This window comes from Watersipora subatra, chromosome 10, assembly GCF_963576615.1.
Source record: "Watersipora subatra chromosome 10, tzWatSuba1.1, whole genome shotgun sequence".
NCBI lineage: Eukaryota > Metazoa > Bryozoa > Gymnolaemata > Cheilostomatida > Watersiporidae > Watersipora > Watersipora subatra.
In genome coordinates, this window is record NC_088717.1 from 3,307,672 (window position 1) to 3,323,576 (window position 15,905).

At 37.6% G+C, this 15,905-nt stretch overlaps 1 protein-coding gene across 1 annotated transcript in view; it reads right to left on the reverse strand.

Moving 5' to 3' along the window:
* The window catches only part of LOC137406523 (phosphopentomutase-like), a 33,665-nt gene that overhangs the window by 7,165 nt on the left and 10,595 nt on the right, over positions 1-15,905 (reverse strand). Inside the window, exons 6-12 of the mRNA XM_068093113.1 lie at positions 14,843-15,036; positions 11,647-11,836; positions 10,707-10,807; positions 4,306-4,400; positions 3,628-3,710; positions 2,979-3,072; positions 1,513-1,642 (exon numbers count right to left, since the gene is read on the reverse strand). Coding sequence (XP_067949214.1) covers positions 1,513-1,642; positions 2,979-3,072; positions 3,628-3,710; positions 4,306-4,400; positions 10,707-10,807; positions 11,647-11,836; positions 14,843-15,036 — 887 coding nt within the window. The remainder of the gene's footprint in view (positions 1-1,512; positions 1,643-2,978; positions 3,073-3,627; positions 3,711-4,305; positions 4,401-10,706; positions 10,808-11,646; positions 11,837-14,842; positions 15,037-15,905) is intronic.

Sequence of the window (15,905 nt, forward strand, 5' to 3'; positions counted from 1 at the left end):
GAATAGACGTAAGGACCTCATCAGATTGGGAATAGACATAAGGACCTCATCCGATTTGGAATAGGCATAAAGACCTCATCAGATTGGGAATTCCCAGAAAGTGCATTGATTTAGGAATTACAATTGACCTAGCAATTCTTCAGTATTAATAGTATACAAACGATTTCGTTTCCCTTTACACTTAACACAGTGCTGCATCTCCCCAATATTATAAAGAGTGCACAGTATGGTTTTACATTACATTCAACACAGTGCTGCATCCCACCGATACTATTGCATGAACACAGTTTAGTGTCACTTTACATTTAACACAGTGCTGCATCCCACCGATACTATTGCATGAACACAGTTTAGTTTCACTTTACATTTAACACAGTGCTGCATCTCCCCAATATTATAAAGAGTGCACAGTATGGTTTTACATTACACTCAACACAGTGCTGCATCTCACCGATACTATTGCATGAACACAGTTTAGTTTCACTTTACATTCAACACAGTGCTGCATCTCACCGATACTATTGCATGAACACAGTTTAGTTTCACTTTACATTTAACACAGTGCTGCATCCCGCCGATACTATTGCATGAACACAGTTTAGTTTCACTTTACATTTAACACAGTGCTGCATCCCGCCGATACTATTGCATGAACACAGTTTAGTTTCACTTTACATTTAACACAGTGCTGCATCTCACCGATACTATTGCATGAACACAGTTTAGTTTCACTTTACATTTAACACAGTGCTGCATCCCGCCGATACTATTGCATGAACACAGTTTAGTTTCACTTTACATTCAACACAGTGCTGCATCTCACCGATACTATTGCATGAACACAGTTTAGTTTCACTTTACATTCAACACAGTGCTGCATCTCACCGATACTATTGCATGAACACAGTTTAGTTTCACTTTACATTTAACACAGTGCTGCATCTCACCGATACTATTGCATGAACACAGTTTAGTGTCACTTTACATTTAACACAGTGCTGCATCTCACCGATACTATTGCATGAACACAGTTTACTTTCACTTTACATTCAACACAGTGCTGCATCTCACCGATACTATTGCATGAACACAGTTTAGTTTCACTTTACATTTAACACAGTGCTGCATCTCACCGATACTATTGCATGAACACAGTTTAGTTTCACTTTACATTCAACACAGTGCTGCATACCGCCGATACTATTGCATGAACACAGTTTAGTTTCACTTTACATTCAACACAGTGCTGCATCCCACCGATACTATTGCATGAACATAGTTTATTTTTCCTTTACATTCAACACAAAGCTGCATACCACCCATACTATTGTATGAACACAGTTTAGTTTCACTTTACATGTAACACAGTGCTGGATCTCACCGATACTATTGCATAAACACAGTTTAGTTTCACTTAACACTTGACACATCTCCCAAATATCATTGAATACCATTGCAAGTTTCACTTTACAATTGTTAATTCTGTTTGTTTAAAGCTTACAAAAAACTTACTTTTCAAAAATGATTCCAAGCTGTTCGTGGAGTTGTTTTCCCTCTCGATGCAAGTAAGCAGCCAATTCATAGAGCATTCCAAGAGCACTAATACCATCCTTGTCATAGTTGAGGTTCCCTACCATAAACCCTATTAAGCAGAAAGACAAATCTACACAGCAGTCCATAGAGATAAGCCTTAGAACAACAGAGTAATATGGGCTATAAATCTTATTAAAGAGCTGGTCCGAGACTAGTCCATAAACATGTGACTAACGATAACAAGTACTCATGTGATCAACTGTGCACATTCCATCGTACAAAATAGGGAACACCTTTACCTCTTTACTAAAGGTTTTATAAAATATTGGTGCAGACAAGCTTTCGTACGAGCTTGACAATAAATGTCAGTATGAGATACCAAACTCTTTCAGCCGCTTTATATGACAAGTTTGCAGCAATGGATGACATCGAAAATCATCAATAAAATTGAGTTAGTAAGTAAAATTGAATTGCTTATCAAATGGCCAATCAAATTTGCTCAAAAGGCACTTTTCATCAAGTGAAATGTTCACAAATTTTCATATCATTCTGAATCAGCAAAAAATGTGTCAAAATTTTTATAAGAATTACACATTTCTAATAGTATCACGGCACTAATTTAATATAGCAAGGTAATAAATCAACTATATGGTCAGTTGCATGTAATAATAGTGCGTGTAATAATCCCTTGGAGGAATCAAGTATAATAATGGCTGCTTAGCTTCCCGCAAGCAGAAGCTGTGCGTGGTTTTAGAAGTATTATTCCAGAAACAATGGCTGTGTGATCTTGGCTGGACATGTCTGAGTCCAGTGACAGGAAAGCCTAAACAACTGGAGACACACTCAGTTGCAGAGAGCAATAAGGATGGATATCATTCCTCTCACCACCAGTAGCCTTGCCAGGAACTGAACCTCAACCTGTTGGTTGCAGTTCAGTGTTCTAGACCACTAGGCCACGGCTGCACAGGTAGTGCGCATATGTGTATGCGCTGCCTATAAGTGATGTCAAATGTAGTGTCATCTTACTACACATTTTAGAGATGCCTGTGATAAAAACTGTCTCTATGCCTTTACCCAAACAGAAACAGACAGGAGTTGTCTATGCCTTGACCCAAACAGAAACAGACAGGAGTTGTCTATGCCTTTACCCAAACAGAAACAGATAGGAGTTGTCAATGCCTTTACCCAGACAGAAACAGATAGGAGTTGTCTATGCCTTTACCCAAACAGAAACAGATAAGAGTTGTCTATGCCTTTACCCAGACAGAAACAGATAGGAGTTGTCTATGCCTTTACCCAGACAGAAACATATAGGAGTTGTCTACGCCTTTACCCAGACAGAAACAGATAGGAGTTGTCTGGTGAAAAGGTATAATAACTCTAAAGCTCCCATGAGACTCACAATGATGAGAGCAAACTATAAAATAAAATTGCAAACCACAAACCTATTGCTTCCTCAAATGAGAAGAGAATTGTCTTTCCTTGTTCTTCCAAATCGATAGCTTTATTTCCCATCCACTTGAAACCAGTCAAGGTTTCCTAACACAAGCACAAAACAGCTAGTTAGCCATGGCTAAGAAATGAGCTAATCAGACTTTCTTAGACTCATCTGGAAGATAAAATCACTAGCCAATGACAGGCTGTGCAATTGTTGTTGCCTACCTTGGATTGGCTGAGCTATAACTAATATATCTGAAAATTATGACTGTGACAAAACCATCTAGCAGCCATATTAAAGAAATGCACTCCTAGTAATAAAACATTGGTTCTAGTAAGGTGAAATCTTTGCCTTTCAGTCTATAGTAAGAAAATTTGCCAACTTGTAGCTTTTTGTCCATAAAGTAACTTGGAATGAGCAAACACTGCGCATAACAATCACGGAACAGGCATGTGAAAGGCAGTAACTGGCACGAAGCAAGCGCTAAACAGGCGCACAACATGCAGGTAACAAGTACTGCAAATGGTAGGTAACAGGTAGGTAACAGGCAGGTAACAGCCCCTAGACCACTAGAAAAATACAGAAGCTAGATCAACTAAGCATTTGAGGAATGAGGTCACGGTTCATTTAACCTCATCAGCTGTAATATCACTCACCACAAAGTTGAAGCCTTCAGTTTCTGCTATCGTCCGGCATATTTTTGAAGAGACAGTACTTGACAGTGTGTAGACAGATTGCCCTGGTAGAAGATGGCGCAAACATAAAAATATAAGCTCTATTAAACTATTATTGCATTCATTAGTGATATTAGTTTTATAACCGAGGAATGCCAAAGGTACATTTCCTTGAAACAAGCTAATATATATATATATATATACACAAAATAATACACGACAGTGATTTTCGGTTAATCTGAAGCCCTGCACATTGTCATCTGCACTTGGTGCCAAGGTTAAGTAAAGATGTTTCGGTCGACACAAGTAGCTTTATTTTGTCAGCATAAAACATCTCCAGAGTCTGTTGACAAAGTAATAATCTAAACCTACCATACCATCTATGTCTCGAAGGCAGCATCTACAGAAAAATATCTGACCAGGCTAGAACTGAACCAAAGCTCTATTGCAATGGCCTGAAGTCTAAAAATGAATTTACAGACATTTTGTACAAACGAAGACTCAAGGTACATCGACCTCCCTAGTGATTGTTTGGGAGTACACATATACACTTATTTGCTGATAATGTAAATGATTATATCAATATCACCTTTCACTTAACATCTTCTCATTCTTTGCATCCTGTTACATCTACACGCGAAACCATTACATAACTCTCACCTGTCTCCTCAGGATTTTTCAACTTGAAGCAGTGCCAACACCACCAACACAGCAGAGTTCCGATCTCATTGCCATTAAATATTTTCCATTCACCGCTGCAACAGGGCGTCAAACTGGTGAGAGACTATTGGATAAAACTTTGCTGTTAATGTTGCTCGCTAATAATTTCATTCATTACATGAGTCCCCTTACACTGTATACTCATCATGGCTAGATGGATAACAAACCGATTAACATTCTTCAATGATGAGAGATCATTGAGGTTTCATAGAAGCCATGACTCACCCAACCCTGGCTAGTCACTAGTGTCGAATTATATTTAATCAACGCTTTGAAACAAAGTTCAACTTGAGGAATACAACTCCTCTAGGATGAAGAAGGTTTGTCACAACTACCACGCATTATGTACAGCTTGCAGAAATTAAGACTACCAAAAACAACTTGTCACAAATGTCTATGAAAAATACAACTACAGTAGAACACCGAACTACGGTGACCCTAGGATATGGTTTATTTCAGGTTATGATGTGGAATACAATGTTTTTCTGGTCCTGGTTGCGATATTTTCCTGCCTTACGGTGTGGCTAAAAATTACTAAGCTGTTGATGCGCAATTGGCCGAAATAATCCCACAAAGCATCAGAGAGATCTGAGACACTATCTATTGTCCACGGCCAGCTAAAGGAATAATTAGAAGAGGGTTGCATCATGTTTATCTTGTGTGAGTGCTTAAGATATCGTATTTACATTGTGCTTTTAGTGCTTATATCAAACCTTAATTTGTTAACAAAGTAGTCCAAAGTTGCTAGTAATGGCAAAAGAAGAAACAAGAAGATTATTACTAAAGTTGCCCCGATTCTAATATCGGAATCGGTATCGGTGCCGATATGGGTGTTAAGTATCTGAATCGGTATCGACCGATCTTTTCTTAAGAAATCGGAAATTTCAGATATTTTTACAGATCAACTATTTAGCAGAAAACCGTATTTTAGCCTGCTACACTAATAAAAATCATCAGCTGCAAGTTCCTTACTGCTACCTAATGAATTCCGAGCCTGTCACACAATTTATTTCATGTCTATAGCCTAATAAACATCCACACAGCTGAGGAATCTTTTGGTTTTAGTCAGGACGTAATCACAAAGTGTGGTATTTCCCAATTACAGCGATATGATTTATTGCAGCCAATCACGAACATAAGAACAATGATGAGATACAGAATGTGGTGTAATGTTTCTATTTAATAGCATTACGAAAGTAATTTGAGCAGTTGTTGCATAAAGTTATCTATCTCTCTCTTGATCCTGACGATATGATGTATCGTTTGTATCGCATAAAATAACCTCAGTGGCTTATCGGTATTTAGCCTGTCCTCCATCATCTGTGGCAAGTGAGTCTTTCTTCAATACGACTGGCTACATCGTTAGCGATACAAAATGAAGAAGCCTCACTGAGATAATGAAATCACTAACGGTAATTGAATGAAACATTTATTTGCTCTAAACAGGTATAGGCGCAGCAGTTCATTCAGCAGTAGAAGAGAGACTTAATTATCACAAACAAAGCTGTACCACTGACAGCAATTATCATTATTAATAACAGATTTCAAGAAACATGCACTGTTTTGTTACTAGAAGCACGGTATGGCAGGATGTGAATGTATATACAAGTATATCTTTTTTCCATAAATACAAACAATAATACATCAATATTTATATTTTTTTTGCATTATATTTGTATTTGCATAATAAAATTAACAATTATCTATGCAACGCAAAATATCTGAATCGGATTATTTTTCAATAAGAATCGGTATATCGAATCGGTATCTGAATCGGCTGGTGAAATTAGAATCGGGGCATCTCTAATTATTACTATAGAAATGAAGCTAAAAATGATTTAAAAATTTTGAAGGGCGGATAGCACAAAGACCAGAAATAAGGCAGAAATAAGGAAAGCAATCAATTAGTTTAAAAACTTTGATAGATTTATTGCACAAAACACTCAGAAAATTCTCACAAGTCATCTTATGGATAGCGTTAATTACAGGTTAATGGGCTTATTTCATAAATATTGCGAGCTTCTTTGTATAAATATTTCTCCAAAATAAAATCGTCAAAAAACAAAGGTGTTAAGAAGCCCCATCATACAGCGATTTCACATTACGATCCAACATGTAAGAGATCAATTTCCGGGGTTCTATTGTACCAAAAAATCCTTGAACGTAAAAATATTTAAATCAATAAAACTCAGAATAAAGACTTTTGTAACTCAAGCTTAAGATAAAGGTTATTGAGCAAGTTTTTTGTAAAGTCCAAAGTAACACTTGTTTTAATGAGCCTCTTACACGAGCTTTAAAAGCTGCATGTACTTTCTCACATAGATGTACTTTCGTGCATAGATGTACTTTCACACATAGATGTACTTTCTCACATAGATGTACTTTCTCACATAGATGTACTTTCTCACATCGATGTACTTTTTCACAGAGATGTACTTTCTCACATAGATGTACTTTCTCACATAGATGTACTTTCGTGCATAGAAGTACTTTCTCACATAGATGTACTTTTTCATATAGATGTACTTTCTCAAATAGATATATTTTTCCACATAGCGGTACTTTCCCACATAGACGCATTCCAAGACTCTGCCTATTTGGCAAATACATTTACAAAACAAAAAACATTTCAACTTGAATATTCATAAATATATACAAATTCCACATAATACAATAGTTTGTTGACTGCTAAATGCCATAGGCTCCAAGAGACAGTGAGTCAGCTTTTAACTAATCAACTTGCATCAAAAACAACAATTCAATTCTTTTCATGACCAGCGAAAAAAGAAAGATGATCATGCGCTTCCTGATTCATGTTTGATATTTGAGAAGGAAGTATGCTTCATTCTGATTCTAACAATGAAGACTTCATTAGATCAGCATGAAGATTTAATGATACCTTCATTAGATGCTTCATGTTTAATACAAACATGAAGCATCTAGAGCTTCATGTTTGATAGCTTTGTGCTTCTTGTTTGATACTAACAATGGACACTGGCTGATAAAATAGGGTGAGCAATAGCTGTTATTTTTACTACTATGAAAATTGTTATGGACTGATTTTAGATAATGCAAACTGATTTAGTGCTTTGAAATCTATTACGAAAAATGAAGGTGAGGTTTGCCTACTCTCTTGTTATCATACATTCTATTTTTTAACTTAATAAATTGGTGATCCTAGTAACTTCATGCAAACTACGTATACATATGTTTAAAAAGCAAGGCTGCAGCAAATCAAACATGAATTGAATATTTTAAGCAAATCTGCTTTAGTGATTTGAGTTAATTTTCAAACGATTGTATTTTCACAAAAACATACGGTAAGTGATTCAAGCAATTCATTTGGAAGGCAAATTAAGTGATTTGGGACTTGAATTGTATAAAAAGGTTAAAGTATGCAGAACCATGTTCCCAGCTAGCTGAGTTAATGAACAATTAGGTATAAAATGGCAGGAGGTGGCCCAGTTGCTTAGCTGTAAAACAGAGTCAAACCTCTGCTTACGACCCGCCTCAACATAAAATATCTTTTACATACGACATCAATAATATGGACTCTACATAGATAGAGCTTTTTAAGTGAAAATGAAAAATCTGGATGTGAAAATTGAAAGGAAAATAGGACAGAACTAACACAAGAATAGATGCAAGCTGAACTATATTAAACTTCACCTAGTGTAAGGTACTCTGTTATCACCACCCCTACCTTCGATCCTGTGTCTCCCCAAGCTAATGTTTACTCTGTTATCACCACCCTTACCTTCGATTCTGTGCCTCCCCAAGCTAATGGTTACTCTGGTATCACCACCCCTACCTTCGCTCCTGTGCCTCCCCAAGCTAATGTTTACTCTGTTATCACCACCCCCTACCTTCAGTCATGTGCCTCCCCAAGCTAATGGTTAATCTGATATCACCACCCCTACCTTCACTCATGTGCCTCCCCAAGCTAATGGTTACTCTGTTATCACCACCCCTACCTTCAATCCTGTGCCTCCCCAAGCTGATGTTTACTCTGTTATCACCACCCCTACCTTCGATTCTGTGCCTCCCCAAGCTAATGGTTACTCTGATATCACCACCCCTACCTTCGCTCCTGTGCCTCCCCAAGCTAATGTTTACTCTGTTATCACCACCCCCTACCTTCAGTCATGTGCCTCCCCAAGCTAATGGTTACTCTGATATCACCACCCCTACCTTCGCTCCTGTGCCTCCCCAAGCTAATGGTTACTCTGATATCACCACCCCTACCTTCGATCCTGTGCATATTAAGCTAATGGTTACTCTGATATCACCACCCCTACCTTCTATCCTGTGCATCCCCAAGCTAATGGTTACTCTGTTATCACCACCCCTACCTTCCCTCCTGTGCCTCCCCAAGCTAAAGTTGCCATTCGCCTGTATGAAGGGTAAGTCAATGAAAAATACCTTTCTCATTGATATTTCAATGATTTATTTTACGTTCTTTACATATATTTAATATAATTGTTTTTATTGTTATGTGTAAACATCTGTGGGATTTATTATGGAGTCATATATTTTTGGGCTGCATAATGAATTAAACGAATAACAGTGTGTTCTCATGAAAATAACAGATACAGCATGTGGGAAATTTTAAAACGATTAAATCATAGTAAATTTAAATTACAGTCAAAGGCATATCATTTCATGAATTTGTTATAAAATGCCAAGGCCAGACATAACATTGCATGTGAATGATATTTTCAGGAAGTAGACACATGACTGAGCAACTAAATGCAAGCAGTAACAATGCTAGGTTTTTGAATGTTGACCTTATCAATCTACTTATATAAATTTCAGTGTTTGTCATCCAGATGCCCACATATAGCGATAAAGCTTTAAAAATGAAAAATCCGCTTGGCATTGGATTTGAACTCGAAACCTCCGGTTCTCCAGACAGGCGTACTAACCACTACACTACACGTCCAATTGGCCATGACACTAGTTAATAATTGTGCACACACTTATGCAACTCATAAGTATGTGCACACACTTATGCAACTCATAAGTATGTGCACAATTAAGCTAAGCACCGTTAAACTAGCATAACTGAGCTTAACTGTTGTGACACCAACTGTGTAAGCTGGCTTCACGACTCTTATTATAGTAAAGATTTAGACTAACTGATCTTACTCGCTTGAGTTAATCAAATTCACAGGGTAATTATTTTATTATCGTTGCAAAGCCAGTTATTCATCTAGTTTTCATATAACATTTCTTTTTATTAATTTTAATTTATAACTACATAATTTAATTCTAATAATAGAGGCGGCTTAAGAATATATAAACTCTTTATATAATAATCCCTCAGGATTATTATAGCTATTATTATTATAACAATGTTCAACTGAATGATGAGAAGAAAAGCGAAACTTATGATGGCCTATCTTATAAACATCTGCTTAGCCTCTTAGATGCTTCTCTACCGCTTCTATACCCCATTGTATGTCAAAGATTTCTAAATCATAATCGTAATTTAGTGATTTATGATTTCTATTGTGCCAAGCGATTGATGGTGATTGAAGTGATTGATGAAAAGAGATGATCGAATTTTAGTCAAATACGTTTTCAAGCGATTTGATTTCAAATAAAAAAGTGTGATCGGGAGACACTTCTATTAAATAATTAAAAAGTTGTAAAAACACATTTGTATACATGCACTTACTAAGCCAGTTCAGAAGGCGAAATTTAATGTCCCTACCAAATCAACAGAATATCACTTAAAATATGGGAATGAAAAACACATCCTACAGGCTAAAAAAAATTACAAGCAATTTATAGAGGAAAACTGAAATTGACTAGTCAGATCAGGCAATCATTTGGGCTGACCAATCAAACGACATAGCTATGTGAACTGGCCAATCATATTCATGCAATGATGACCTTTGATAAACTGTTTTCTTCTCCATTGTGAATGTACGCAGGACATAATTCAGCACCAATATTATCAGCGTGAAGGGAGGTAACGGAACTTTCATTTCAAATCCATGCAGCTAGCAATCAACTTATACACTGTTTGAACAAAAACTACCACACAACTAACAATACTATTTCAGATCTATTAAAGTGAGATACAAACTCGGGATAGTAAATACTACAACAGACCTTCTATAATCAGAAGATGTATGGTAACGGAGCTAGTGTAGTGTTAACAATGGGGGTCTAAGTACTCGTGAGACAAAAGGACGACAACTCCATCACAGTCACTGCTTGGCTACGGCTAACGCATAAACGTGAACACATTAGAAAGTACAAAGATCACCGGATAAACAACACTGCAGGATGATTATGGTAAGCCTGCTACAACCTGCATCAAGCTGCCATACCTGCTGGCATTCTTTTCAGCAAAGCACATCCTGTCAGCATCAGGGTCATTGGCAATCACCAGCTGTACATTATTCTCTTCAGCCGTCTTCATGGCTAGGCTCTATAAATACATACAGTTATTAAAGGGCCACTCACTTCGAAATTTTAAAATATTTTATTAAAAGGTATGGATATTTTTCTATCATTGGAGATTTGGTTTGTTGTTTGAGGTGATCAGACTGCCAGGGTGTTTTTAGATTAAAATCAACAAAACTCGTTGCCAAAAAAAATTGGTCCCAGACTTCTCTAAAAATGAAGTCAGTAGTAGTGCTTATTGCTTGTAAGTGATAAATATACGGTCTCATCGGCATCAGGTATTTATATGTTTAGACTGTATTTAGAGAAAAATAATGGGACAATTTCTAACCAACCTGTTTTCAAATCATTTGAAATGTTTATAGCAATGTATCTGACGTTTTATTCCAACAATCATGAGCAAATACAAAATAATATATGTCAACAGAAACGTGTAACACTGTAACTTGAACGCAATAGTCGATGTCATAACGAAAGGAACAAGCAGCGAGTGCGACAACTGCTGACATCATTTTTTAGAGAAGTCTTTTCTATGAGCATTTTAACTGCGATCAAGTTTTGCCAATTTTAATCTTAAAATCCCCTAAAACAAGTCCGATCACCTTACACAAAAAAACAAAATCTCAATTAATAAAAAATATCTACACTTTAATAAAATCTTTCAAAATTTGACACAAATGACTCTTTAAAAATATTTGCCAGAGCCATTAGCTAAGCACCAAACAAAGCACGATAAACTAAGACAAGAAACAAAAGACAGGTTTAGAATACCAAGTAGCGAAGCACGCTGGGAAAGAATGAGACCCGAACACAAGTGCCTTGACCCTGAAAATAAAAACAACAAAAATAAATTAGAGAACTCACCAAAGCTGACTTGCCTTCCTCGGGGTTTGGAAAGGGCACTGTTGGGAAATCGGGGTCAGGGTCAGCCTGTTCTTTAACTGGTATGCATGGTTTGAAACCGAACAGCTCCACTGCCATTTGCACACATCGCCAACCAACCCCGTGTAGAGCCGTGTACACCATCTGGATGTCTGTCGTCGAGTTTTGCTCTCTGAAAGACCAGAAGGGTAGAAATGTATTTAGCTACCTGTTTTGCTGTCAAGCTTACTACCAATGCATAATCAGGTGCGAGTCACCGTTCACCACCGACAGCGTTGTATTAGCCATGCTATGCACCAGATGAGGATAGTGCAATTACCAGGTGCAAGATACGATAGTGAACAAATGCAAGGTAGAACTCTAAAAAGCAACTCAGAGAACACAAAAAGATTTAAATGAAAAAAGTGGGAAGATATTAAGAGGGTGGTTGGGGAAGTCCTTAGAGAAAGTATTGTTATGACAGAGCTCTGTGACCAGGGCCGCAGCAATAGGCCTCTTGATCACCGCGGCCGTAGGGCCATGCCTTCAAGACACCGAAGCAAGCCTGGCCACCGTTAGGGCACTCGGGCTACCAAGAAGAAACTGAGAGACCAAGAAAAAACGAGAAAACTGTGAAAGGGAAACCGAGCGTAGAACAAAGGAAAAGGGGCGGCGTCTAAAACGCAAGAAAAAGTATGAAAGAAAGAAGATTCAATTGCTTTAGCAGAGCGGTATGCGCACCCTATCTACATGCTTTGAATGTGGTTTATTGCCTGTCATGAACTTAAAGCACATAAATTACATAATTTTTTTATTGTATATTTCAATACATCAGAGTCTTGGCTTTCGAATAAGCTATTGTTTGCCATAGTGAGGCAGACATTGGTTGGTGTTTATAGGATTTCCCCAGAGCTCTACCGCGAAAAAGTTTACTGGCTTGGTCTCGAAAATTGTGACGACACAATTCTCATATTCATTGTTGTGTGCTCTTACTGCTTATTTATCAACTACGAAAGTGACGCTAGTGGCAGGCGAAGGTAGGACAACTCCAGAGAACGAATAAAGATGACAAAGGAATCAGTGTCATTAGTTCTCCATGTACATATTATTTCTATGATAAGTACCTCAGACTCCAAGAACCATACTATATTTTCCCGATGATATTATGCACTAGCCCTTTATTTTTAATGCGATGTTAAGGGTGACGACTGAGACTAATTAATTTCAAGCATCGCGTGATCTCGCGAAAGTGCGATTGACATTTAGTTCCAGGGCCACGCAACCGCAGGTCATAATTTAATCGATCTGATTTCATTACCTTTATCAACGACAGTACATTTATTGAAGCATAATTAATTAACTCAGAACATTTGTTTGTATTGGTCAGGTGTTAGCACGATCGCGGGCATTGTTGATTATCTAGAATCTTAGTTTATTATTAGCGCTCTCCGGGTTTAACAGCACCGATTGTCACAGAAAAACGCAGCCTCGATGGCGGCGAAAGGGATCGGGCGGCCTAAGGCTAAATGAGAATTATGACGCCACATTTTGAGTACCTGAACCAATAGCCTGTCTTGACAAACTGTTGTTTTTGCGGAGTTGTCCCCCGTCGAGCGGGCGAGCAACACAACAGCTTGTCACAAGACGTACTGCACCTGATGCATCAGCTGCACTGAAAGGGAGTTGTTCTCTTCCGTCAATGCGGCTTGGCTGCGATGTTATGGCGGTCGCTCCATTGGTAATCATAACAGATTTTGCGCAAAATTTTATGTAGAAAAAAAAGATTACAACGTTTAACTAAAGACCACTCTCTGTTGTAAACGTTAGTAGAATTTAAGAATAAAATAAATTGAAAATAAAATCTATAAGAACAAATAAATCTGACTGATACAAAAACAGAAATAAAACTGACTGAGCGCACAAATACAACATGTTTAGTCGCTGTTGTTGCCTAAGTTCTCAAGTTCTACTAAAGTTTACCGCAGAGACTGGTCGCTGATTAAACGGTATAATCTTATTTTTTCTGCATAAATTTTTGCGCGAAATCAGTTATGATTACCAATGGAGCGACCGACATAACATCGCAACCAAGCCACATAGACAGAAGAGAACAACTCCCTATAAGTGCAGCTGATGCATCAAGTGCAGTACGTCTTGTGACAAGCTGTTGTGTTGCTCGCCCGCTCGACGGGGGAACAACTCCGCAAAAACAACAGTTTGTCAAGACAGGCTACTGAACTAAGTGTTTTTTTTGCAGGACGTACTTTTGACACCCCGTTTTTCATAGTTTTATTATTCTTCGTGTATTGAATATAGGCTCATTCGAAAGCCAAGACTCTGATGTATTGAAATATATAATAAAAAAATTATGTAATTTATGTGCTTTAACACTAGGTGTTGTTGTTTGACTGCCTTGTGGAGAGTGAAGGGAACCGGCAGTTTCCTTTAAGGTACGGTCACACGTAACAATTTTTTCATTCATTCTTACCGAAATCATGAAATGAACGAAAAACAGAATTATTCGGCCGAAATTTACAGAATTGTCAAAGCTGCGCATGCACACCGAAATCGTCGACAGAATGCTTTTAATTGGCTGAACAAATTATTAGTGAGCACGATTCTAGCAGCTTTCGCAATTGGTATAGTCCAAAAAACGTATTATGACACACAATAAAAGTACTAGTGCAATTCAACATAGTACATATGATGCAACTGCTTAGATTGCGCTATTGTTGGTTTTTTATTGTTGAGACACCATGGCTACGACTCGTTTCACTTTTAATAATAGCAATTTTTATTTAGCAGCAAAATTTCCGTTGTAGAAAGTGTTGCCATATTTAGCGCAATCAAGTCAATTGCATCGTATTTACTATGGCGAATTGCGTTAGCATTTTTCTTGTGTGTCGCGTTATGTGCCTCGGATTATATAAATTGTGAAAGTTGCTAGAATCGTGCTTGCTAATAATTTATTAAGACAATTAACAGCATTTCGTTGACGATTTCGGTGTGCATGCACAGCTCTGACAAATCTCTGAATTTCGGCCGAATAATTCTGTGTTTTTCTTTTTCATTGGTCAGAACCAATGAAAGTCATTAAGTGTGGCTGTACCTTTATAGTATCGCTCAATAGCGGAGCTACTTGAATGAAGCAGCATACACAAAAGCAGCCAATCATATCTCTGTTGATCAACTCGCTTACTTGTAATGAACATAAGAAGAAAGCTCAGCAAAATAGGCTTTATCAATATCTGCAGTTGGATCCATCCGCAAGGGGTGCGACAAAACCTTTGATATGTCCCATGAAGCATCATCTAATTGGCAATTGGCTATTATATGTTCCGAGATAGCCTCATCGAGTGGTGGCACAATCTGTGCACCGCGATTCCAGTAAACCTGTAGTAGAGAAGTGAACTGTAGGAGTGAAGCTTTGAAGGCATAATTAACACTTCAAAGTCTCAAAGGCCTGGCCACAAGCAAAATACACAGTCGACATGCCAGGCAGATGGCTGCTGCGGCTATGTGCACTGAATTGATAAAGACCTTATTACATAGACAAATAGATAGACCAATTGGAAGGTTGTGATGTCCTTTCTAAATTTTCAATTATCGTTCTTGAAATATAATCAACATACTGATTGTGGATCCTCAAAACTTATAATAGCAATAGCTTCTGCACAACAACACGTATTTGCCCAAAAGAATTTCACATCCTTAATTTGAGTTCATAAAACGAGTAAAACTACAGAAAGACTTCGGGTTACCATAGATTTATTCAGCAAGGAAATTATTTTAAATGCTTCATGTCCAGTTTTAACCTACACCAGCGGCGTATAGACCTACATGTATGTTACAAGTAAGAATAACTTTGTTCATATGAGTAGTTGGCCATGTGAAACAGTATGATCTTTGTTTGAAATGAATATGCAATAAAATTATTTTGCATTAAAATTTAAGAAAATGCATTGAAGATTGTGTTCTTTCAGAATCCACTTTCCGAGTCAATTACAGATGTAGCAGGTTTTCCCTACTGATGGGTACCAACATGTTTAGTTAGTCACAAAGGATAAGCAAGTGCCATATACGGCAACAATGCCATATATAGCATTGATACGGCAACAATGCCGTATCGATGTATTGGTTATGACCATTTCTGAGGAGGGTGTAGCCACGTTCTAGTCAGTTGATTGGAAGAATATGAGAAACAAGAAGCTCTGAAGCCAGCCATAGACTTGCAGTAGCTACCCTCATTTGGCAAACTAGGA